General features: G+C 46.3%; 2 protein-coding genes and 1 long non-coding RNA gene across 4 annotated transcripts in view; all 3 read left to right on the forward strand.

Annotated features, from left to right (window-relative positions):
• Nucleotides 1-3,561, forward strand: part of si:dkey-12j5.1 (probable assembly chaperone of rpl4) — a 70,354-nt gene extending 66,793 nt beyond the window's left edge. For both annotated transcript variants that reach the window (XM_035526393.1, XM_035526394.1), the window contains exon 11: nucleotides 3,122-3,561. In XM_035526393.1, coding sequence (XP_035382286.1) covers nucleotides 3,122-3,322 — 201 coding nt within the window. In that variant the 3' untranslated portion in view covers nucleotides 3,323-3,561. The remainder of the gene's footprint in view (nucleotides 1-3,121) is intronic.
• A 5,003-nt stretch (nucleotides 3,562-8,564) lies between these two features.
• On the forward strand, nucleotides 8,565-13,724 carry LOC113577897 (GTPase IMAP family member 8). The gene is made up of 4 exons (XM_027010808.2): nucleotides 8,565-9,156; nucleotides 9,938-10,630; nucleotides 10,768-11,460; nucleotides 11,585-13,724. Exons 1-4 carry the CDS (start codon nucleotides 9,066-9,068, stop codon nucleotides 12,184-12,186), a joined length of 2,079 nt encoding a protein of 692 aa, XP_026866609.2. The 5' UTR covers nucleotides 8,565-9,065; the 3' UTR covers nucleotides 12,187-13,724.
• Nucleotides 13,725-17,595: 3,871 nt separating this feature from the next.
• LOC113577902 lies at nucleotides 17,596-18,788 on the forward strand. Its single transcript, XR_003410689.2, has 2 exons — nucleotides 17,596-17,983; nucleotides 18,604-18,788. It is a non-coding gene; the product is annotated as an uncharacterized LOC113577902 (long non-coding RNA).
• The last annotated feature ends 7,204 nt before the right edge of the window (nucleotides 18,789-25,992 follow it).

The following is a 25,992-nucleotide window of genomic DNA, read 5'->3' on the forward strand; positions in this document are numbered from 1 at the left end:
ACCAGTCCTACTGAGTGCTATTGAGTGTGAACCATTACATCAGGTAATAAACTGTACTGCATGCAATTGAAAACCCAGCCTTTCACTAACGTGTGTGTGTGTGTGTGTGTGTGGGGGGCCCCATCAGTAGGTGTAGATTCTTATCAGACTTGAAGATCAGTAATTGTAAGAGTAGGAGCTGCAGATGGTGCCTGTAACCCCCCCCCCCCCCCCCACACACACACACACGCAGAATTCACTAGATAAAGATGTATGCTCTGTGGAGCACAGAGTCAGATTAAAACACAAAACTCCAATCTGAGGCCTTAGATAATGTGATCAAATGTTTATCACTGCAGGAGTGCTTGCCACATCCCTCTCTCTTCGTACGATCTGTGCTTGCCTCCTTCTCGCATGAACACACACACACACACTGACCGCTGCTGTAGAACTCAGCAGAGTACCAAGCAATTAAATTAGCCAGCAAATGAACAGGGGCTCTGAATTTGAAATATTTTTTTGTAGATTGACTGAGAGTGTTTTTGCCTGCGTGTGCGCGCGTGCACGCATATGCGTCAGGTTCACATGCCCGTGCGCGGGTGTGTGAGCGTCTTTCCAGTATGGTACATTAATGATTAAAAAAAACCAATTTCCTGCTACGTGGATTGGTCTATTAGTTGGTGTGGTGAACTTGTGTGATTTATGTAAGATATATATATATATATATATATATATATATATATATATATATATATATATATATATATATTGACTGGTTATTAATTTAACACCAAATAAATAATAAACTAAACTAATTATTTAAGAGCCATTTAGCTTGCAGAGTCCTGCTCCTGTGTGTGTAGCCGTGCTATTAACCTTAATTCCTTGGTCACGCAGAGCGAGGATATAATTGTAAGTGTATTATTTTGATGTGTAAAAGAATACCACTGTTTTCAACTTCCCTTGAGTATGGTTTTATGTGTGGGCTGGCTCTGTGTGTGTGTCATTTTTGTGTGTGTCTGGTTTTGTTCATGTGTGGGGGGTTTGTGTGTGTTTGAGCGCATGTGCTCATGTCTGGGCGTGTGTGTATGTGTGAAGGTCAGGTCTTTAGCCTGAGTTGGACTCTTAGACTCTCTGGCGTTTTTCTCGTCGGTCCGTAAATGAGCTCCCTGGTGGCCCAGTAAAGCCCGTCACTGCTCACCGTTGCTTAGCAACTGTCCCCACTGCGCCGAGGTCTGTATCGCCTGCCCACCATGCTGCGCTTGCGCGCGTGTGAGCGTCCATGACCTGGTTACTATGAACAGTAGAGGAGGCTTTCAGAACCTAGCCGGTCCTTAATCTAACCGATCGGAGCCGTGGTGAGAGACAGCCAGAGTCAGGTTCGGATTCCCGCCAATCCCCTGCTGGGCCGAGAAGCCCTTCTCATTCACCAGTCAAGTGTACTCGCGTACGTTTTGACCTTAAAAAGCTAAATGGTATTAACTCCATCAGCCCAACTCCCCATCAACCAGGCAGCTGCGCCCTCTTAGCATAAAGTCACACTTAGTCTTTAATGGCATTTTTATGGATCTTTTATGTCTGCTTGATAACTTATTCAGTGCAGCCTGCTGACTGTGTGACAGGGCTCCTTACTGAATGCAAACCTTTAGCGGTTTTGTACTTCTGTTTGTTTTATTTTTTCGGTGTAATTATGTCGGGAATTGTTATTTGAACGCGATTAAGAAACTGGGTCTTCCTAGCTCAAAGAGAAATTGAACTTTTTTTAATATACACTAACGAGCGGGAGTGTAAGGTGATAAATTGTATTGTAGTCTCTGTGAGAATTGCTTTTTTTATCACACACTTTTGGAGTGTATTTTACAGTGATAAGAAGAGACACTGGGGGAAATGAATTCTCTCTCTCTCACACACACACACACACACACACACACACACACACACACACACACACACACACCCCTCGGCAAGGCCTCAGTCACTAGCTGTGCGCTCTCCAACCGATGCGGAATCCGACTCATTTGTGCGTGGAAAAGTAGCTGCTAATTTGTAGAATTTGCCAACTCCTCTGCTCAACTGGCAACGTGCAGAGAGGGGGAGAGACAGAGAGGAGGAGAGGAAGAGAGGAGGAGAGGAAGAGAGGAGGAGAGGAAGAGAGGAGGAGAGACAGAGAGGTGGAGAGACAGAGAGGTGGAGAGGAAGAGAGGAGGAGAGACAGGTGGAGAGGAGGAGAGGAAGAGAGGTGGAGAGACAGGTGGAGAGGAGGAGAGGGGGAGGAAGAGAGGTGGAGAGACAGGTGGAGAGGAGGAGAGGGGGAGGAAGAGAGGTGGAGAGACAGAGAGGAGGAGAGGAAGAGAGGTGGGGAGGAAGAGAGGAGGAGAGGTGGAGAGACGAAGAGGTGAAGAGGAAGAGAGGAGGAGAGGAAGAGATGTGGAGAGAGGTGGAGAGGAGGGGAGGAAGAGAGGAGGAGAGGAAGAGAGGTGGAGAGACAGAGGTGGAGAGGAGGAGAGGAAGAGAGGTAGAGAGGTGGAGAGGAAGAGAGGGAGAGGAAGAGGTGGAGAGGAAGAGAGGGGGAGAGGAAGAGAGGAGGAGAGGTGGAGAGGAAGAGAGGAGGAGAGGGGGAGAGACAGAGGTGGAGAGGAGGAGAGGGGGATAGGAAGAGGTGGAGAGGAAGAGAGGGGGAGAGGAAGAGGTGGAGAGACAGGTGGAGAGGAAGAGAGGGGGGGAGGAAGAGAGGAGGAGAGGTGGAGAGGAAGAGGTGGAGAGGAAGAGAGGTGGAGAGGATGAGATGTGGAGAGACAGGTGGAGAGGAGGAGAGGAAGAGAGGTGGAGAGACAGAGAGGTGGAGAGGAAGAGAGGGGGAGAGGAAGAGAGGTGGAGAGACAGAGCTGGAGAGACAGAGAGGTGGAGGAGGGGGTTGGGGACACAGGTAGGGAGGACAGAGTGAGAGAAATGATGTTAATAAAAATAAGAGAGGAGCCGGAGTGGCAGCGTGGGTCAGCCGCAGGGCGAGCAGCTGAGTTTGTGACGTGACGGGCTCTTCCCACCCTTAATTCACAGCATATTTGCACACACAGGCACGTTAACCCATTTCTTAACCGTGTGTGTGTGTGTGTGTGTGTGTGTGTGTGTGTGCTTGGTACAGCTGTATGTGAAGCTCTGCTGTGAGGACCCTCCCCTGTTGGAGCACACAGAACAGCTGCTGGGAGAACTCGGGGGCGAGGAGACCGTTGCCGGCGAGGACGACGGCGGCGGCGTGGGAGGCGGACCCTCTCTGGACGACATCGCTGACGACTTTGTTCAGAGCAGCGACGATGACGAGGAGGAAGACGCCATGGAACACTGAACGCTGCCCAGCCCCGACCTGCTCACTTTCTGCTCCTTGACCCCCTGCTTGTCCAGCCTGACAGGTGGACGACAGGGACTCACTGGGCTTTGGGACCAAGCCCATAATGACCCCATGTCCCAAACGTTATTACCCGAGGACAGACAGCAATGCACCAGTGACATCATCCACCACAGCCCTCTCTCTCTCCCTCCCTCTCTCTCTCCCTCCCTCTCTCTCCCTCTCTCTCTCCCTCCCTCTCTCTCTCTCTCTCTCTCTCTCTCTCTCTCTCCCTCCCTCCCTCCCTCTCTCTCTCCCTCTCTCTCTCTCTCTCCCTCCCTCTCGCTCTCTCTCTCCCTCCCTCCCTCTCCCTCTCTCTCCCTCTCTCTCTCTCTCTCTCTCTCTCCCTCTCTCGCTCTCTCTCTCTCTCCCTCTCTCTCTCTCTCTCTCCCTCCCTCTCCCTCTCTCTCTCTCTCTCTCTCTCTCTCTCCCTCCCTCTCCCTCTCTCTCCCTCTCTCTCTCTCTCTCTCCCTCTCTCTCTCCCTCTCCCTCTCCCTCTCTCTCTCTCTCCCTCTCTCTCCCTCTCTCTCTCCCTCTCCCTCTCTCTCCCTCTCTCTCTCTCTCTCCCTCTCCCTCTCTCTCTCCCTCTCTCTCTCTCTCTCCCTCTCTCTCTCTCTCTAAGTGTTTGTACCAGTAGCCACTTTCTTAATGAGTTTGTTCTGTGGGCCACAGTAAGTGCCTTTTCAGTGTCTGCGGCGGGAAACCGTAGCATACCCGTCCCTCCAGCGACACGGCGATGAGATCTCACGGCGGTCTGTTGCCGGAGGAACTCGTGTTTGTACGACACAGCCTTTCAGTTATGTCGCCCGACGACAACGCCCCCCGAATATCTTATCATCATAATATAAATAATATGATTGTTATGGGCTGTAGGCAATAAGAAGCAAATGACATTAGGGATTAAAAATGGCCTTTAAGTCAAATGCCACCCGTATGTTGTTCTTTTATGCAGAGTGCTCAGAGTTAATAACGAAAACAACTTCATATGCTAATAACGTCTGCCACGCTAATGTCTGCTGCTGAGTCTTTGTTCTTGACGAGTCTCGGATAGAGCGCTGGGAACAATGCAGTGTTAGACAGATCACCGTGCACACGCTGTGCAGACCCGCGGTCCCAATTCCCAGTGCTGGGATCCACGGGCTTCTGCGTCTTATGTCTTAATACGCCAGCGCGCTGGCAAAGTTCTCTGAGCCTCCGCAGGGGAATGAAGAACCGCCCAGGGCAGTGATGTTCAGGCACTAGTCACAAGGAGAGAGACATTTAGTGGCTGTAATGAAGAACCCGTAACACTACATCTAAACCTCCACACCAACCACACACCACGGGTGGCCCGGGGCTTCGCGCCCCCACGCTCTAGGGGTCACATCACCAAGGCTTGGCCCTCCGTCTCGGAGCGCCACTCACTCTAAAGTGCACCCTTCTTTCCCCTCGATTCTCACGCTCAGCTCTGCCTGACCGCGCGGAGCTGAAACAAGCACAGAAAGATAACAGGGGGAGACTGTCGGGAGGCTCTAGGGCTCAGCAAGCAGAGAGGTCCTGCAGGAAGTCAATTACAGTGGTATTATCATTCTTCCTCCCCAGGCTGGGCTCTCAGGAGCTGACGCCTCCTTTGGCCTTAACGCAGTTATCACACCCCCCAACCCCCCCTCGGATCACGGTGGCTGCCGGGGCCCGGACAGCGTGATGCATGCGCCGTCCACGGCCCACACAGCCTGTCCGTGCCTGGGGCTATGGGGCTACGGGCCTTAAAGGGCCAGGGCAGTTCACAGCGGTGGGGGGCATCTGCGGTCACCTCCGTCGCGTGAAAAAAAAAGCCAAAATCAAAACAGGCCGCGCGGGTGCGAAAGAGCGGGAGAGAGCGTGTTTTTGATGAGCAATTCAATCGACTTATCAAGGTCATGTCTTGGGGGTGGCGCACTCTCCTAACTCAGCGGAGTAGAAAAACCTTCCCGTAAGACTAATGAGCAGGCCTCGCTCCCTGCTCACACCCAATCAAATGACCTTTTAGTGCGTTTCCAGGGCGATGAGGTCAGGATGGGGGGTGTGGTACAGGGGCTAAATAAAGCAGAGGAGAGGCGGGCAGCTGGGAATAACAGTGGAGCTGACCGCGGGCGGCTGGATGACGCTGCTGAGAAATAGACGTCCGTGTCACCCTGTGTCAGGGGGACCACTTCCTGTTTGAGTCTTCGAGACAGACAATTAGGGGGACCGCGTTAATGACCCTGAGAACACGGTCGATCTTGCTGTTATTTGGCTTATTTTCAAACCTAAGTGGCAGTGTATGAAACTACACTGAAAGGCCACTTTATTAGAGACACGTGCCCTTTCACCATCAGAGCTTCCCTGTGTGGGAACTGGACACGTGACCGCAAAGTGCAGCATAAAGTCAGGTGAGCGAGTTTCCCGTGGGTCAGTTTCAGCGTGGGTCCACGTTAAGGGAAAATCGAGCAATCTGAGCATCTATGAATGAGGGATGGTCATCGGTGCTGGACTAGCTGAGGCCAGAGTTTCAGAAACTGCCAAGTGGCATAGCCATCTAAGGGAAACAGAAAGGCAAGTTTCTAGTGGGTAAAAGCGCAAAAATTGGAAAACATCACAAGGTCAGATGATTTCTGTTCCATCATGCTGAAGGGAGGGGTCAGAATTTGGCGCAAGCAGCATATATTGACGAGTGGTGGAGTACCGTTGTGAAAAAACGTCCTCTGATACCTGTGGACGGACGTTTGGACAGTAGGGCTCACCCAATTTTAGCCATCCATGGTAGCTGTTTATCCTACGGCAGAAGGACACCAAGGTACAACTACAGTTGTATAGCACTGGTTCCAGGAACATGGCCTGGCCATCACACAGGCCCAGACCCCTGCAGCTCGACTTCAACACCTCGTGGAATCTACGCCACAATAAACTGCTGTGGTTGTGAAGTCTAAAGGAGTTCCAACACGCTGCTAGACGGGATTTAATAACCAAGCGTCTGATAACGTGGCCATACAGCGTACAGAAATAAAGCATTTAACATCACATCGACTGCACAAGGAATAAACACCGGTCGACCCAAACGTAGCAGTGACGCGAATGCCGAGCGCAAGTTCGGCCGAGTTGTGTTTGACGTCCTCGCCGTCAGCTGAGCTAGGGCAGGGTCCTGAGAGGTGGGCCGCATGCCGCATATATAAACACAACGCAGCGGCTATTGTGGACCAGTTCGCTGCTTTGAAATGACAGACACAAATAACCACCACTGACCAACAGTGCACCGTTTTCCACGACCGCTGAACAGCCTCTACGAGATTTAATTAGCGCAGCGTCCCGTCCATGGCGGTGATGGTGCCTCGTGTTTTGCTCTTGGATGGCACAATAGGAGGAACGAGAAAGACAGTGTTTGCGATGATGTGGGAGGGATGTCTAATTATACAGTCTAACCTTTCTGGTCCCCAGCACGGTTCGCCCAAACTGGCAGTTGATGCAGCTTTGTTTCATTAGACACAGAGAGATATAATGGCTCTTTTGTTTTTAACGTTTTTTTGCGATTCTCCCATGACCGTTGTGACGTACGGCCATGGGTTTCAGGAGACTGGGGAGGCGGCGGGCCTGGCGTTTGATTTCCAGCCCACTAATGTAATTAACAGTCAAGGCTTTGGTGTTGGAATGGAATCCAGCTCTAATCTGATCTTCCGCAGAGGATTTTGCCAGAGCTACAACTGGCAGACAACCAAGCGGCGTCAGCGACGCTCAGTTAATGAGGGGGGCCGGGCGAGGTTCTGCGCGAGAGCCGTTTTTGACTCCGGGAGCCAACTGTTGTTTGCAGGAGCCTGGTCAGCTTCTCTCCGAGTGGAACAGCGCGTCTAAAAATGACCGTTCTCACTTTCTGCTGGCCCGACGACGAAGTCATCGCAGCGCAGTGTAAATATCCACCCCCCCATCTCCTTGGAGAAGGGGGAAACAAACGTCAACCAGAAACTGCCCCCACCAAAATGGTGGAGGGACATTTTCCACCAACTGGAGGAGTCCGGTTTACTGTAAACAGATGGTGCTTGGTTGCGTACTATTAAAAGCCCCAAATGCCCTTGTCTTGTGCTGTTAGACCAGCTGTAAGTCTTGGCACCCACAGGGTCAGCCGAGCCCCGTAAACAGCAACAGTAACATGTGTGACCGCTGTGACTAAAGGCTTAATGTGTTCCAGCAGAGCAGAACCTCCCAATTATCTGATATGGCGTCTGTGTAAACAGAGTGAGCTGGTGATAGAGGATCTCTGAGCGATAAGAGCTGATGCTAATCACCCCCTTGTGTTCTTAACCTTCACTTTTTATGTTTTACACGTGACAGTACGGCACTGGGAGATTTGGGTAACTCGCAGATAGTGCCACAAGACTGGAAAACCACTAGCAGTCCGGTCACAACAAACACAAACCTCAGGGGAAAGAAAAGTAATGGATGAAAAAGAACACTGAACCTCATAAACTGCTCATAAAGTTCCACATAAAGTTAAACATAAAAGTTTTTTCTCAAATTTCTGCCTATGATCTTCCTTTGAGATACTTTGCCACGTCCACGTATGCTCGGTGTTGAGGTTCCTGATTTCAGGCTTTGCACCAACACAGAGATTGTTTTATTGGATATAGACTGGTAGCTGTACTTGTGGGTAAATATAAGTCCTAAACTTTTGTACCAAAAGAAGAAAAAGAAATGCCATTGGAGGAAGACCAGTTCAGTGGTGAGGGGGTGATGGAAGCCAACAGGAACCGATTCAGATTCAGTTTGCTTTTATTTGTATAGCATTTATTTATTTTACAATGTGTGTTGTCACAAATCGGTAGACTGCACAGTAAGCACCATAACATTTCTCACTGAAATTCTGACACTAAGGAACTGACTGCAATCTCCCGATTAGAGCCAGTCGGGTTTGGCTAGAGGCTCCGTGCTGGTCTCAGTGGTCTGAAGGGTGTGATCCTCTGACGCCAGTGATTACTGTCATTACTTTCAACTTCAAATTCAGTTGCTGTAACTAGCATAAAGGTGGTCATTTATCCTTTTCACACTTTTTGCATTTACATTATATATACATTTATGGCATTTAATGTTTGCTTTATCCAAAGCAACTTACAATTATGACTAAGTACAACTTGAGCAATTGGGGGTTAAGGGTTTTGCTCAGGGGCCCAAAAGTGTCAACCTGGCGGTGGTGTGACTTTAACTGGCAACTTTCTGATTACTAGTAAAGCACACTAACCACTCAACTACCAATGCCCTGCATTTTAATTAAATGCAGAACAACGCACAAAGTTTAAAAACACTGTTTCTTGTGAACTGAAAACTAGATGTGTTCAAGTCATTTGGGGACTTTCATTAAAGCAAAAAGCACAACCAAACAAGCAAGCACCAAGGGCTCCGAACACTAACTTTGTTTACCACGATGGCTGACGAACTTGCAGCAGATTTAAATGTGGCTTTGACCCACTCTGACCTTGGTGAGGGTTAACCAGCATGCACGTCACCCGCATCCAATGCAACCGGTTCGCTCAGACAGCTCGTGGGCTGAACACTAAACACTTCCCATCTTTATGTGCCATACACTGCCAGGCACGAAGGTAGAACCTCCTTTCCTGACTCTTGGGTTCACTGGCATTACGTGAAAAGCGCGAGAAAATTGTTTACGCGTAACTACGCAGCTGGTCTGTATGGACCAGAATGCCCAGGTTAGGTGTATGAGATGAACGTAGAGTGTTTGGGACTGAGCACTTACCAAAGATATCACAATGACACCGGCACCATGGCTTCGTGCGGTTCAAGTTCTCAGTTTGGTAAGTCCCAAGAATCTAGCAGGATGGTGTGGGTGTGTGGATGGGTGTGTGTGGGTGTGGGTGGGTGGGTGGGTGTGTGTGTGAGTGAATATATACAGTACTGCGCAAAAGTCTTAGGCCACCATTGGATTTATAGTTTTAGCAATGACCTAATGCTAAAATAACTGTAATAATTGAAATAATTATTTCTCAAACTCTTTATTAGAATAGAACCAGAAAATGTAGGATATTTGTATGCAGTATTAAAAAACAGAAAACAATCAGAAAAAAATAGCTTCTATAGGCTAGTATTTCGTATTTACTGCAATAGCAGGAACCTGGCTCTCTTAAACCTAAATGGAACAGAGCCTGAATGGAATGGTAGCAGATAATGACTTCAGGACAGTCTCCCCTAAAGAGGGCAAGATGTGCTTAGTGCAAGGGAGGTCACACCAAATGCCGACCTTGGTCTGTAGAAGCTATTTTGTTCTGAAAGTTCTTTTTGCTTTGTGTGCACATTTCCTGTATTTTCTGTTTGTACAGACTGAGAAATAATTATATAGTTATTATACCATTGCTAAAACAACAACTCTAATTGTGGCCTAAGACTGCTCTCTCTCTCTCTAGAAAGTTATTCAGTAGTTGTAACAGTTACTCAGGCTGTAACATCTGTCTGATAAATGTATACAGAAGGGAGAAAATATGTGGTTAAGTGCTTGATTTACAGAAGCGCTTGACTGTAACCAGTTCCTCCTGACCCGACAGTCGCTAATTGACTTGATGTGAACGTCTGTTCTGGCAGGCGTGCAGTTTATCTCTGAATTCAGGATCGTACTGGTGGGAAACCGAGGAGCTGGAAAAACATGTCTGGCAAATATGATTCTACACAGACAGCCCACGGCCCCAAGGAGAACGGCCCGGTGCGTGAAGATCCGCGGAGTGGCGGCCGGGCGGCTGGTCACCGTGGTGGACACGCCGGGCTGGTGGAAGAACTTTCCCATTAGTGAGACCCCCGAGGTCCTAAAACAGGAGCTGGCGCTGAGCGTGACCCACTGCGCTCCCGGGCCGCACGCCGTCCTCCTGGTCGTCCGCCTGGATGCTGATTACAAGGACAGGGCCAGAAGAGCAGCACAGGAGCACCTGGAGCTCCTCGGCGAGGGCGTCTGGCGCCACGCGATGGTGGTGTTCACCTACGGCGACGGGCTGCAGGATCAGGCGGTGGAGCGCCGCCTCGGAGGGGAAGGAGAGGCCCTCCTGCAGGGGCTGGTGGACAGATGTGGGAGCAGGTACCACGTCATCAACGTTGACCGCTACAGCGCGCCGGGCGTCACGAGCCTGCTGGAGGCCATCGAGGAGATGGTGTGGAGGAATGGCGGCCTACCCTACGAAGCGGCCCCGGAGCCCCTGCGCCAGGTCACAGAGGATAGGAGGGCAGCAGAGGCGAGGGCAACCAAGAGGAGGATGACGGTACAGGAACGAAGAGTGAGCCGTGAAGGTGAGGTTTCACAAGCGTGAACGTTTACAGCGCGGCTCAGCAGGGTTTGCTACTGTGATATAACGAGGATTCATTTGGCATTTTAGTTGCTGTTTTTTGTTTGTTTGTTTGTTTGTTTGTTTGTTTTCGTTCACTAGGTCATAACTGCACCCTGCCTAGTGTATCGATGGTCCTGTTAGGCTATCGGAGAGCTGGAAAGACTTCAGTTCGGAACACCATTTTTGGAAGAGGGAACTCTGGCTGCAGGAGAACATCCCAGTGTGTGAAGACCCAGGGAGAGGTAGCGGGGAAGCTGGTCACCGTGGTGGACACACCGGGCTGGTGGAAAGCTCTTCCAGCGCGAGACACCCCGGAACTGGACAAGCGAGAAATGTTCTCCGGCGTGGCGCTGTGTTCTCTGGGAGCGCATGCTTTGCTCCTGGCCATCCGTGCAGATATGACGTTTACCGCGGACGACAGGAAATCGGTGGAGGAGCACATGGAGCTTCTCGGCAAGCGAGTCTGGAACCACACTGTTCTCCTGTTCACGCACGCTGATCTGCTCGGCGACACGGCCATCGAGCAGTACATCGAAAGCGAGGGGGGGGACCTGAAGCTGCTTGTGGCGAAATGTCAGAACAGGTATCACGCACTCGACAATGCGAATTTGGCCAATACCAGTCAGGTCACCCAGCTCCTCCAGAAGGTAGAGGAGACAGCGTCTGAAAGCGGGGGCCGCCGTTATGAAGTGGACCAGAGGGTTTACAAGGAATGGAGGCAGAAATGGAGAGCGGTGGGGAAAAAAGTGAAGAAGAAGATGAAGAATCGAGGGGTGATGAACTCGGCGAAAGGTAAACGAATTTGAAGTGAACTGTAGCAGTGACGTTGCGAATTTCACATTCTTAGTTTCCCACCTACTAACTCTTTGTACTGTCTGTGTATGCGAACGATGCCTGTGTGAATGTCTTTTACCAGGTGGCGGACAGCATCTCTCTGAGCTTAGTCTTGTTCTGCTGGGCTACGCTGAATCTGGAAAGACATCAACGGGAAACACCATCCTGGGAACGGCAGCGTTCGGATCCGGAAGGACCTCGCAGTGCGTCAGGAGGTGCGGAGTGGTCGCGGGAAGGCGACTCACCGTCGTGGACTCCCCCGGCTGGTGGAAGCGCAGTCCGTCCGAGCGCACCCCGCAAGACACCAAGAGGGAGATCGGGCGGAGCGTGACCTTGACCGCTCCCGGGCCTGTGGCCTTCCTGCTGGTCGTCCGACTGGACGGTTCCTTTCAGGAAGAAGAGAGACGGGCCGCGGAGGACCACCTGGGGCTCCTGGGGGGGGCAGCGTGGGAGCGGACCGTGGTCCTGTTCTCCTGCGGGGACTGGCTAGGAGACAGGCCCGTGGAGCTGCACGTGGAGAGCGAAGGCCAGGCCCTGCAGTGGTTGCAGGAGAAGTGCGGTGGAAGGTGTTGCGTCTTTAGCAACAGGAATCGCCACGGCACAGGCACACAGGTCGCCGAGCTGCTGGAGGAGGTCGAGGAGTTGTTAGGGAGAGACGGAGCGCTCGGTCCAACTGGGACTTGAAGGAGAATTCGTAGACGAGGTCGGGGGAAAGGCAAGGCAGTCAGGGAGGCACGCGAAAACAACAGGAAGTATCAAGTATGGATATACAGTCAGAACAACATTTAATTAAACCAGAGTTCCAGCAATACTTCAGCAAATTAGATTTCTCCCAATGACGTTTTTGCTGGATGTTTAATATGTATGAAATATAGATACTAAGTTATAATTGGAATCCTTCACACTAAATCTAATACGCCACTACCAACTCATTATAATATTACTGTAATGAGCAAATGTTACTTGCTGTTGAGTATCGTTATTCATGTGGATTTATTCTTCTTGCTCGCACATAAGCATTCAAATGGTTTCTGTTCAGTGGCATTAAAAAAGTCGCACGAAGAACACATATATTATCCGCATGCACATCACCTAAACGTCCGCAAGGCTTATAAAACGTTTTTAGAGCAAGTGGGGAATGGTGCTAAATAAAAAATGAAACATAGAAGAACAAACTAATCTGAAAGACAAACAGAAGATTTGAAACTTTAAAAAGAAAACTTATCTCACTTTTCTCAAGGATAGCATGACAGCTCTGTCAAATCAACGTTTGGCAAACAGCAAGTGAGACTGATAGACTCGTGTTTCTGGAGCGGAGCCAGACGTCTCCGCTCATGTGGTTTGATATGCTTATTATGGCGTCCAGAATAAAGCATTCCGTCTTCTCCGTTATGACGTCTCGTAAGGCCCTTCTCCGCTAGGAAAGGGACTGTGGAATGTGGAATGGAGAATATTAAATAGTTAAGAGAGGTTAAACCCAGCCTCTTTATTAGGGAAACCTGACCTTTGAAGGTTTTTAGAGGTCGTTTGAAGCAGCGTTGTCCTGTGATTGGGCCAGCACTACTACACTACCCAGGCGCAGGTTCTAGCAGTGAATTAGTGATTAGTGGGCTTGTAAATTTGCTGACTGCAGGATAACAGCTTTTCTTTTTTAAATGACTTTATTTACAACTTGTACACCAATTTCCTCACCCGTGCACGTCCTGATTCACTCCAGCTAACCCAGTGTGAACACTGCCGCGTTGTTACCATTCCTCCCACGTCTTAGTGGTCAGAGGTCTCATTATACCACATTACGGCCTGCAAGTTGAACGCTCGTTTAACACAATCAATAAAATTTGAATATAAATAAAATCGAATCATAATTATGTGCAGCAGATCGTTTTTTTCTCTTTTTTTTCCCTAAGAACCTAATTTCAAAGTAATGAGCACCATGTTGTACAAGAAAACGGAGATAGTGAGAGAGAGTTGAGGGGCAAAAGAAATTATCAAAGTATCTTGAAAATATTAAGCCCTTAGCCCCCGCCACGGCACCCACCTTCATGCGCAGTATTTTCAGAAATTAAACAAATGAATTATTCATATCCCATCTTTAGCGCAGCCAGCGTAGAGGCCGTATAACTAATAGGTTCTCCCAGAGGGGACGGAATCGCAGAAGGAGCGTTGAAACGAGAGACGACTTTGAGGGAGCAGGACATGTTCAATCCAGTAATCACGCTCATCTGCCTGGAGCCATCAGGAAATCAATGCCGGCACCGTGGGAGAACCACTTTGTGGCGCGTGCGTGTGTGTGTGTGTGTGTGTTGGAATTATAGCAGCACTTGAAGAGGCACTCATGGATAGGCTTGGGTAAATGATACCTTCACTTTTTCTGCACTGTCGTGTCACGCCTGACATCCATATCACGGCACTCGGTGCAGCGCATTCTCCCACTGCGACGCAGTAACTCCCCATTCCTCCTTTAGGGAACTCCTTACAGTCTTCCTCCTTAGTCTTCCTCGATACTCTGATTTCTCCTGTACCCCCATCTGCAGTCTGCCTTTATTCTGAATTGAATTGCCCGTTGGTTCCCTCCCTGAATGTAACAGTGCCAAGAATTCCCATCTTTCGGTGTAGGTCACAGTCCCCCTGCCTCCATTTTTTGTTTGTGTATTGTAAAGAGAGCTTAGTGCAACACATCTGACAAAGAGGACTTAATCATCTGTGGGAAAATTATTCGGCACGGATGTTACAGGCTGACAGCAGGAGCTGGTGGCTTCTCCGATGAGCTCCTTACGGTTATTGCTGCCCAGAACATAGTAGTTATGAGCTAGCTTCCATGCGAGAGTGTATTTCAGTCTGTAGTACCAGGCCAGAACTTGACTAATATGAACTCGCCTTGGTCGAGGAGCCGTCCGACAAGCGGACGCACTGGAAGCTGTTTTGTGCCAGTGAGCTGGTAGCGTTGTGTGATTCTCCTTGTGTCCTGGCACGCAGGGTCTGCTCTGGTAGCGTTGTAAAGAGCTAGGTGTGAAATCTTAATAAGGCTTAGTTAGGGCTGGGCCGTCTGACGGTTTCATGCCGTATATCGGTCTTGTAGACATGCATCTATTTTTCAAGCGAGTTGTGACATGCATGTCCTACTAATGTTTCCAAACTTCCCATACGATTTGTATGGTCAGTACTAATGTGAACGCACTCTGTGTTTACAACCCAGAAGAATGCCTATAAGATGGCAGTGCTGATTGGCATATTGTATTGTGTAAAACAACTCAATGTGAGCTAGCAGCACAGATGAGGGACCGTTGCCAAAACCGGTATTAGTGTGGTGACTGTGCGTTGGCAAATATGTCTCAAATATTTCGCTATGTTGTGTACAGTGTGGGATTTAAGACACTGGTTCATTCTTTAGATCCATGGTATGATCAGGCCAGTAGCAAATATTTTCCATTGCCACAATTCCTCATATGTATCGCTAATGACGGCAGAGGATTGTGAAATTTGGTGCTGTTTCCATTTTGTTACTACAATGTCTTTTAATTCAGTATTTGAAAAATGTGATACAGTTGTGTTCAAAATAATAGCAGTGTGTTTAAAAACATTAGTAAAGCTCAGAATCCTTATAATAGTTTTTATTTCCATGCATTGGGAACACTGCACATTATATTCTAAATCAAAACATGAAGAAAAATGTATCAATTTTTGAATTACTTTACAGAAAATGAAGAAAAATTAATATTTGGCTGTTCAAAATAAATAGCAGTGTCTGCATTTTTCTTCACAAACTCAAATATTTACTGTAGAAACTGAAAGATCTTTAGGATTTAGCATTGCTGTGAATCACTAAACTAATATTTAGTTGTATAACCACTGTTTTTGAGAACTGCTTCACATCTGTGTTGCATGGAGTCGACCGACTTCTGACACCTGTGAACAGCTGTTCCAGCCCAGGATAATTTGACAACATTCCTCTGCATTTATTGGTTTGCCTTAGAAACAGCATTTTTAATGTCCCCCTACAAGTTTTCTATCAGGTTAAGGTCCAGGGATTGGGCTGGCCACTCCATAACTTTAATTTTGTTGGTCTGGAACCAAGATGCTGCTCGTTTACTGGTGTGTTTGGGGTCGTCGTCTTGTTGAAACACCCATTTCAAGGGTATTTCCTCTTCAGCATAAGGCAACATGGCCTCTTCAAGTATTTTAATATATGCAAACTGATCCATGATCTCTGGTATGCGATAAATAGGCCCGACACCATAGTAAGAGAACCATCCCCATATCATGATGCCTGCACCACCATGCTTCACTGTCTTCAGAGTGTACTGTGGCTAGAATTCAGTGTTTGGGGTCGTCTGTGGCCCTTGGATCCAAAAAGAACAATGTTACTTTTGTCAGTCCACAAAATGTTTCTCCACTTCTCTGTAGGCCAGTCCATGTGCTCTTTGGCAAATTGTAACCTCTTCAGCACGTCTTTTTTTTTTTTTTTTTTAACAGGGGGACTTTGCGGGGGCTTCTTGTCACAGTACTCACAGGTAACTTCAAACCGTCTTTGATCACCCTGGATCTGATCATTGGCTGAGTCTTTGCCATTCTGGCTATTCTTCGATCCATTCGAATGGTAGTCTTCTGTTTTCTTCCACGTCTCTCTGGTTTTGCTTTCCATTTTAAAGCATTGGAGATCATTTTAGCCAAGCAGCCTATCATTTTCTGCACTTCTTTATACGTTTTCCCCTCTCCAATCAACAATTTAATCAATGTACGCTGTTCTTCTGAACAATGTCTGGAGCAACCCATTTTTTCACAGAATGAATGACCTCACTAATTGAACTCCGCACTGCAATTATTTTGAACACGCCCATTTCAATTAATTATTCAATTACACAAACTCAGTAGCATGCATATCATGAATGTTGTGTCTGGTGGTTTTCTATGACTCTATTACACCTACTGGTAAATTATTTGCCATGCAGTAATATAGTTTCTACCAAAAACACTGATTGATCTAGTTAGTCATGTTGGACTGGTATAATTTTGAACACAACTGTATAATGTTTCTGTTATTTGTCTTTAATTCAGTACGGTGTTTTAAATCAGGCAATAAATCTTTAGGCTGATTTCAATCTGGATATTCTCAACAGTGCATTTTAAAATTGGGAAGGATGGTTGCAGTTCAAATGGTGGACCGTGACTGAATGTTAAAAAGATCGTGATATGATTTTTGGGGGGAGATCGCCTACCCTTATCTTAGAAAGCAACTGTGTTAAAACAGACATTTACATAATTTCTTATTATTTCTGCAGTTGAAGAACACATTGTTCAATGAGCCAAGTAGTCTCTATTCTTGGTCAGGAATAAACCAACAACCAAGCAAATAAATAAATTAATTAACAAATGCCTTGATTAAAACATTGTACAACCCTATGCTGTTATCACATGTTAAAAATTGTCTGGCTGCTGATAGTTTCAGAGCAGCGTCTTGCACTGTGAGGTCATATGTAATGAACACATGGTGGTCTGTGATGATGTCCGATGCCTCGGTACACACATTTCCTCACCATGCCCTCCCCATCTTTGCTTGTTTTCTCTGCTTGTCTGCTTTGTGACCTTTGAACTTTACGATGAGGGAATGAAAGGAGATGACCTGAACAGGTTTCAAGGTGATTCCATGGATGCATTCCTTTATTTCTTTGTTTTCCCAGTATTTTTTTACACAGAATTCTGAAATTCAGTGAATTTAGTCTAGCGAATAACACGTCTAGAGATGAGTTCCGGGTTTTGTTCATCATCGAGCCTGTACAGATTATTCCTGTTAGTGACGTGGGACGCACTGTTGGCAGACAGCACGTTGGCCGTGGTGAGCGCATAACCCATATGCCTCGGTGGCCGGCTGGCACCTGTCCGCTCTCCATAATCCTCTCAGTGCTCGAACATCTGTCCGACCAGCCAACTCTACAGCGCCCGGCGCCAACGCTCTGAGGACCCAACGCTTGGGAAATCACTCGGGTAGAAGGGCTGCGCGGAGGGTTTAGGGAGGGCGTTGGGCCTCCTCTAATCGAGAAAGCTAATCCTGTAAGAGCTTCCCCCCCCCCTTTTTTTCTTTTTCAAAGAGACGCTCTTTGATGCCAGAAACGTCAGCTATGCTGCGGACGCTCGGCTCGGATCGAGTGCCGAGTGCTCCGGCCGCGGAGATCGCGAAGGCAGGAGGGCAGCAACAAAAGTATAAAATGACCGCGCTGCCGTTAGTTCTTTGAAGCCATCCCCAGTGAACCGCTCTTCTAAGCAATCTTTAGCCAGGGCTCCCAGGACGTGCCGTTCCTACAAGAATCGAGGCTGCTGTAGCTGGAACGCTCTTATCAGGGAGGTCTGACGCAAACATCGGGACAAAAAGGGTCTTAAAGAGCAAAGAAGCACAGCAGTTTAAGGAGGGTGCATGCGAGGATAACCTGATGTAAGGAGGGAGCGTGGCTCGGACCAGCACGACCGTTTGCTTCACCTCCATTCTGTGAGTTTCTGAAAAGTGTCGCATGTTTTGATTTTTTTTTTTTTTTAAAGAAACAGTATGACGTCACAATTCCAAATTCGTACGCATTTGCTTGAGCCAGTTCGTACGAAACCTGACAACTGGTTAAGGTTAGAACCAGTGCCAGATATTCGTACGGAAGCCAGCAACACCTCCAGTGGTCGTACCACTTTAGTCAGAATTTGTAGTGAGATCACACTGCAGGAGAGTGAGCGCTCTACTCTAACGGCTGTCTTGTCTTGTCTCATGCCAACGTGTGGACATTCTGTGCTCAGGCCTCATCCTGGAACTGAGGTTGCGCTAACTCATCTATTTAGGCAACAAGAAGTATGCGGTAGCTCTGTGACACAAAGGAGCTCATGAGATTGTAGTAACCCGGGTCAGCCATTGTTTATTGTTTTTTTTGTTTTTTTTATTAACGGCTACTGATAGTAGTGCCTCCTATGCCTTAAGCTTCAAATGAACGTTGAAAACACCCACACTTACTTATGTTTCTCTTCATCTGTCCGGTTGTGTTGGAGTTAAGATGGGATTAGAATTATAGCCACACTCACAAGTGCATAAGTAAACCAACACAAGGATTATTTCTCTCTCACACACAGGCCAGACAGTAGGAAAAAGAAGAAGGAAGCTTCCTGTCAGAATAAGTGATGACATTCTGCAATGTTAGAGAATCCATACTTGTTTAACAATATAAACTGTGACGCTTCTGTTCAGTAGATATTTGGTGGAAGTGTATATTCTGGTCCAAGTTGAGACTTGACTACAATAAAGGCTTCTTCTCTTCTCTCTCTCGATGGCATGAAGTTTGTTTCCAGTAGGTGATATGTGGTTGTTCTTTGCCTGGCCAGACAATCTGGATCTACTATTTCCACATTTTTGAGTAAAGATGCAGGTGGGTTTTATCTGGACACATTATTCCCTTCATTCCCTGGACTGATTTTTTTTTTTCTCCTATGGGCAGTCTACATTGAATTAATCCAGAAATCCATCCCTACGTATTCACATCAAATACAATAGACTGGGAGTAGTTTTAAACCCAAGTTTAAATTCAGTCTTCGTAGGGCAATATATTCATCGATTTCCTCCTGTATTCGCAATATTCTCTTATACATTCTTGCTGTTGTCATATCAGCTGGAAGGTAAAGGGGTCATCAGGAAATCAGCAACTTCACAATTGAACCAGCCACTGCCGTACCCTATTTGAACGGCAGTTATGTTCAAGCTCATTAACTGTCTAATGTTGACAGCAAACCCAAGAAGCCCCGGGGTCTTTCAAGTCGAAGAGACTTTAATGGTCGGTTTAGCCATAACAATAACATTTCAGATTGCCTGTATGAGGTAGTTTGTTCAAGTTCGCCTCCAGTCCGAGCTGAGTGTGGAGTTTTACTTTGGTTCTGTGGAACTGGTGGCACTTTTAAAGTCACATGAAACTACGTTACCAGGCCGAACCACCTCCCATGGATGCATCTCAGAAGGTGGATGGTTCAAAGCAAGCATAGCATACGCCTGCAAGCGTCACGCAGCCATACACGTCTCCTGCAGCGACGAACACCAATCAGTCGTGAAGGATGTAACTACACGGGAAAATCACAGAAACTTGAGGAAATCAAACCTCATTTCTTAAGGAGGGATAGGCACATTCCATAAGGTCAGAGGGTGTCTACACCACGTCCGTTTTATGCGGCGAATTCAATCCAATAAAGGTTTCACGAAAATTGTAATACTGTTACACGTTAATATCGCCAGATGCAATAAATATCTGTCTCCTTTTCTTACTTCCTGCGGAAGCCAGAACGTTCCCTTTAGATGGCGAAGGTCCGTATCTCGCCAGGCCAAACCTGAAGCACGGCATACACAACGCTATTCCCTTCCCTCGTCAGTACCCAAATGCTCAGCCAATCAAAATGAAGATTTTCTAATAGTGTACCGGAGATTAAAACGCATTTTTAACTTTAAATTAGCACTGACCGGCCTTTTGCCCTGTGTGAGCGCATTGGACACTAAACTTCTAAACCATCCACACAGAATTTCCCCGCAAGTTAATTTAGATGCACAGTCTGCACAGTCACTGTGGTCTCCCACTTTCCTTCCACAAGAAGACCCCGCCAACCTCCAGTTAATCCCAATATTAGTGTTTAATTAGAGCGGGGGGAAGAATGAATACTTTATGGATTAAAAGATTAGGCTGCGCATGTCATCACCACATCCGGATAACTAAATTGCCCAGCTGCGTTAGCCAGGTGCTAATGCTAGCTCACGGGCGGAAATAGCATCAAAGAGTTAATTACCGAGCTAATCACGGCAGCCCCGGTAGGGATTAGCAGGCCCTGATCGCAAATCTCCCTCAAAATGAAAACTCAATACCTGCTAAATGAAAACCGGGGAGCAAAAATCTGCTCTCTGCTGTGTCATTATTAAATTGACGCGAAGTTGAAAAATGAAGGTTTGGAATGAAGCGTATGGTACACACACACACGCACGAAGTGTAGTGTGTGTCTTCACTAATTTCTTCATTGTAAAATCATTACTGCTGAAGTAAATTTTTTTGTTAATGAAGGTTGACTCATTATTAGAATTCGCCTCTCAAATGTTGTTTAAATGGATATTCTAGGCTAATTGTAATTTAATATCTGTCTAGCCCAACACCGATACCAGAAATAAATATTTTAACACAGAAAACCACTCGAACACATCACAGACAGGTACTTGGTGTCAAATAAAAATAAATGTGACTTATTTTGTAGAACACTCGTGATTTATTTATGTCACAAATGTCATTAAGTTGTGAAGAAGGATAATTCGTTATTTCAGATAGGGGAACACTTTTCGGTCGAAAGAATTTGTAGTTATCTGTAATTAGCACAGTATGAGTAGATGGAACTCTTACTGCTTTGCGCTAAAGCTGAAAAATATCTAAAATTGTGTGCAAATTGGTAAGAAGCTCTCTAATACCGGTCTTGTTGAAACACTTGTAGCAAACTTACAAGTGCAGCAGTTGTCATTTCGATGCAGGGCTATCATTTCATATTTAATGTTTACTTACGACAGTGGTTACTGGTGTAGTTCGTGCTGCACTAAGTGAATTTCAATCACCTAAAGTAAGTACCCTAGGTATACCGAGACACATCAAACTGTTGCTGTGTAGTGGTAGACATTTTGCTAGAATTGTGGGTTTTATTGTAGTGAAACACACATTTACTTTTACATTTACAGCAGAAGCTCTTATCCAGAGCGACGGAGCTACAAAAGTCACGTTGGACATTCGTGTTTGAATCCGTGAGATGATGCATGGTAAATCGGAGTGAAGGTAATCAGATCTCCACATACACGCCCTGTATGGGACTCTTAAGAGCTGTGCATTACTTTACCCTCTCAGATGAACAACATAAGGCGCAGTGTGTTCGCTCTTTCAACGGGTCTTGCGCTTTCAGGGTTTGCGAAAAATTCAGTGACACAATAGTCAAGGTCCTCCGGTCCATGTCATGCGTTCATTTAGCTCTAATAATATAGTTCAAAGGTGCAATGCTTTTACATCAGAGATACTACAGATTACTGAAGAAAAAGGTTTAATGAGTTCACGGATATTATTCAACACTTATTTTAACATCGACATGTGTTGCTGTGTTTTTTTAAAAAAAAGTTGGAACTTTAAGCGAAGCGCTATCCACTGACTTCTCAACAGGTTGTTTTCGTAGGACACCACACACCGGTCTTTCTGGGCATGTCAGAAGTGAAGTCTTTTTTTCATGTGCTTCTAGATTAACGAGCAGCCTGGCAGGTTTCCAGGTTTTCATACAGCAGTAACTCTTGGTGACTTGTGCTTATGAAACTGTAAAGCAGTTCTCATTCACAGGCCATTCCCATGGAGCGCAATGCAGGACGACAGCATCATGTGACATAAACGCTTAGTAGCTACTTATAACGCCCAAAATGACAATGACCGACAAGGTGACCTACACGGATACTGGAAACATGCACAGTGACAAGAATGAACAATAAAACATACGTGCCACGAACAGTGCATAAAGGTGCAACAAGCTGTAAGATAACTTGCTATGTCTGTTAACTTGCTTGAATTTGCAAGTGTGTGGGGGCCTGTTGGTGTATTGTATCAGCTCTGACTTCAGAAAAAAGATGGTGTCATTCTGTACCGGTAACAATTTAAATCGCATACTATTTACTCGTAATATAAAATTCAGCCAATTCAGTGAAATATCCCAAAAGTACTGATTTACTTTAAACAGCCATGCAGTTCAATTTTTAGTTTAAAAAGTTTAAAGGGTCCATATGTAAAATCTGCAATTAATGCTAAAAATATTTCACAAAATGTTCATGAATTGTTATATGGGTATATAGAAGGTATACATGTTCACTCGCCAGTGGACTGGTATTAAGTGGTTGAGTAAAGAAGCAGTTTTATATTCATATATACCTACATGTGTATATAAAAGTAAACATACTTGTACATACATGTATATATACATAAACAGTAGGCTTTGCTTAATCACAGTGCGCTTACTAAAGTTATTTTCCGAGTTGTACTTTTACTTCGCTCACTTTCCATGCTTCCAGACTTGGAATCACAGGGTTTTAATGGGGTATACACATGCGCGCACACACAAAGTTAATTTAATGTCAGCCCTGAAGGATTAACATTTGAATAAGGACACAGGAGAAAGCTGGGCGTAATTAAATCATTATTGCTCTCGGTATTGGTGTAGCACTTTGTACCGACTACTCTGCTGCTCACTCTAAGCTGATAGACCCCTCCGGCAAGTTCTTGATAAGGCGTTAATGCTTAAAACTAAACACCACGAAAATGTTACATAACTGTGTTTGGCTTAGCCGCACTAGATTCAGTTCACACGCAGACAGTTACTGCTATCCGCTTTATACGTGCGTGAGCACTCACGTGTGTTATCGTGTTTACGCACACGGCTAACAGAAAGTTGCGCTTATGTAATGATGTTAAAGAAAAATAGCCGTGTGTGGGATGTTTGCCCACAGAGGTGCGCTGCGTGCAGACTGCACCTCCCCACGTGACCATGCTTGGGGCTCGAGGAGTCTAAAACAAGTGTTCAGATTTAGATTCTGCATGTGCAGAAACCCGGCGCTACTCAAGCCCAAAACATACCAGCAACTCTTGCTGCAGTGCTTGAAATACACTGCTTGCCATTATGAGTGTCGGCTAGTAAAAACTAGCTGAGGTAATCTTTGTTTCCCAAATAGATATAATAATAATGTGAGCCTGTGAACAACTGTCATTCAGTTACAAAGTTGACAGCTACAGCCATCTGCTTTCAAAACTTTATGCATCACCGGTCTGTAGTATAATTTCTGCTCTGCAAGGGCAGAGAGTCTGAGAGCCACTTCATGGATTTGCATAAAGGATATAAAGTGGTTGCTCAGGAGAAAACGCCGCTGGCTTAAATACGGCTGGCCAAGTCATTCAAAGTACTTCAGGTCGAGAGCTCTGGGTTGTTGCTGTCAGTCTTGGAAGATGGAAGTAATGGAATTGTGATTAAAGATTTCCTGGAATACCATTCTGACAGCGGGGGGGGGGCTTAGGCCTCGCTAAATGATAAAAGCAAGGCCAAGTGAATCATTACTGAGTTAGTAGAAGAGCCCCCGTTCACTCTCCATAAGGCCCTCCAGTGCTATCTGCCAATGACAAATGTAAGCAAGTCAGTGTGAATGTCCTCAAGGGATTTGGACATGAGAAAGAACATATTTATATATAGCATTCTATTGACTTCCATTGCCAGAATGCCAACACTTCTTTGGAGTCGTTTTATTTATTTATTTTTTAAATCCTTCGGACGCTTTGCCATAAGTCCTTTAGACCACGAGTGGGGGGTGGGGGCGCAAGAGACCAGCAAACTGTGACATTCAGCAGACCAAAGGAAAGTTAAATGAGTTCTCTGGTTCTGAGTGAAGCTTAAATGAGCTCGATTGATCTCAATAAATAAAGCTACTGAATGGAACATTCATCGCTGAGCGTTTGGTAAATGTCGCTGAGGAATGGTGGGAGTAGAATTTCCCTCCCTGCTGCCCTTGCCCCGACGTCTGCAACGGCACGTTGTATTTGGGGTGAGTGAGATTTGATGGCGGCGTCACGAGTACCGAACAGAAAAAAAACAAAAAACAAAAACCCTGACATTCAAGAAGTGTGTGTGCACGGAGTCAGAGGTCATGGTTTCATGCTAATGCCATTTTCAGCTCACGGTTTTCCAGCTGGAAACTAATGGTGGTGAAATGGCCTATAAATCACATCGGGTGGGGGAAAAATATTTGATGGAAATATGACTACAGAGAAGGAAGACCTTATTCTGTACATGAGTTCACGAGGAATATTACAGAGAACAACCACAGAATGTCTGGGGGGCAAGAAATACATTTATCTAAGGACGGAAAATTCATCCTATAAACAGTAGATTATGGTTTGGCAGAAACAACTTCTTTATATTGTAACAGAAGCTGAAGGCAGCCACCATACCCTTGACTTGAACCCAGGACCATCAGGAACCTTATATATATATAAAGAATTATTATGTAAAAAAGGCTTATTTGCTTGTTGCCATCCATGCTGTTTTAGTGATGTAACAATTATTACATCAAGACCAAATAACTTTATACACAACAGCTGTATAGCTGAGCAGCTGTATAAAACAGCAGCTCAGTTACAGGTGGAGTCAGAGCACTGGAAAAGGACAGTCCCATGACACCCTGCTGGAAGAACTCTACATAATTTGGGTTTTTATTTTGTTTTGATGTGTAAGATTATACGGATTTACCTTAATCAAATGATCAGAAAATAACATTTTATATCGTGCCTTGTGTATCAATAAATGACTCGTTTTTTGGGGGTGGCAGCTAATTTTCTGACGTGAATGTTGATGTTCAGCTCTTTTCCCAAGAAAAGAAGTGAAACACCCAGCCAGCATATCAGAGGCACCCCCTGTTTGCTTTGAAATGGCTTTGGTCTGCCTAGCAAACCCCTAGGACAGAATACTGAACAGAGAATAAATTAACACCGCCAAAATAAAACATAGAATAAAAGACGCATGATAAAATGCTGTGTGTTCAGGTGTGGTAACAGTAGACCTGGCATAGCCAGGTTCCATGAGTGTTGGGCTCCAGAGAGCACATCGGTCAGCTTGCTGCTCAGGTCTACGCCCCAAACCCCGCCCCTTACGGTCAGACCACCCAACGGCAGTCGGAATTCAATATCTGCCAGAGAATATTGACTCTCGTCTTGCGGAGCACTGCCAGGGTCAGCCAAATCTGTGTGAAATTAAAATACGCTGGAGCCCTTTAAACAGATGGAAAAGAGAAAATGGATGCAAATGCAGGAGGGAGAGGAAGGAGGGGAAAACATCCAACTATTTTTAGCGCGTCCCTTTTGAATGGCACTTAGGCCGCGCACACACTTGCACGCAGGCCATCAGTTTCTGTGACATGTACACACAAACACATCATCAGGTTTCAGTGGTGCGGAAATGCACGCACACGCACACACCCTTACCTGCTGCGATTTATTTGGCTACAATAGGGATTTGCTTGTGTGTGTGTGTGTGTGTGTGTGTGTGTGTGTGTGTGTGTGTGTGTATGTGCACTTACTTGTCGCTGAAACCTGATGGTGTGTGTGCGTGTGTTTTTTTCTGCGTATGCTCCTTTTACCTGATGACAGACTCGCTGCAGAGGGATACGCTGTGCCAACTGGTGGGTGATTTCCTGAAATGGCAATCTGTTCCTCAGATACTTTTTCATGGCTCTCAGAACCTTTAGCTGTTGCTCGACACACAGACCAAAACCTTGTGGCCAAGTTCTTTAGTGTGCATTTTTCCATTAGCAGGCCTGCAGGGACGGTTGGGGCCCTCTCTCTCTCTTTCTGCCTTTAATGCAAGATGTTGCAGGTCAGATAATCATACTGTTTTAATCCTGCAAAACCTCACTGTTTTAATCCTGTTTCTCTGTTAGAGCCGATC

The sequence above is a fragment of the Electrophorus electricus genome, chromosome 5, assembly GCF_013358815.1.
Source record: "Electrophorus electricus isolate fEleEle1 chromosome 5, fEleEle1.pri, whole genome shotgun sequence".
Classification (NCBI taxonomy): domain Eukaryota; kingdom Metazoa; phylum Chordata; class Actinopteri; order Gymnotiformes; family Gymnotidae; genus Electrophorus; species Electrophorus electricus.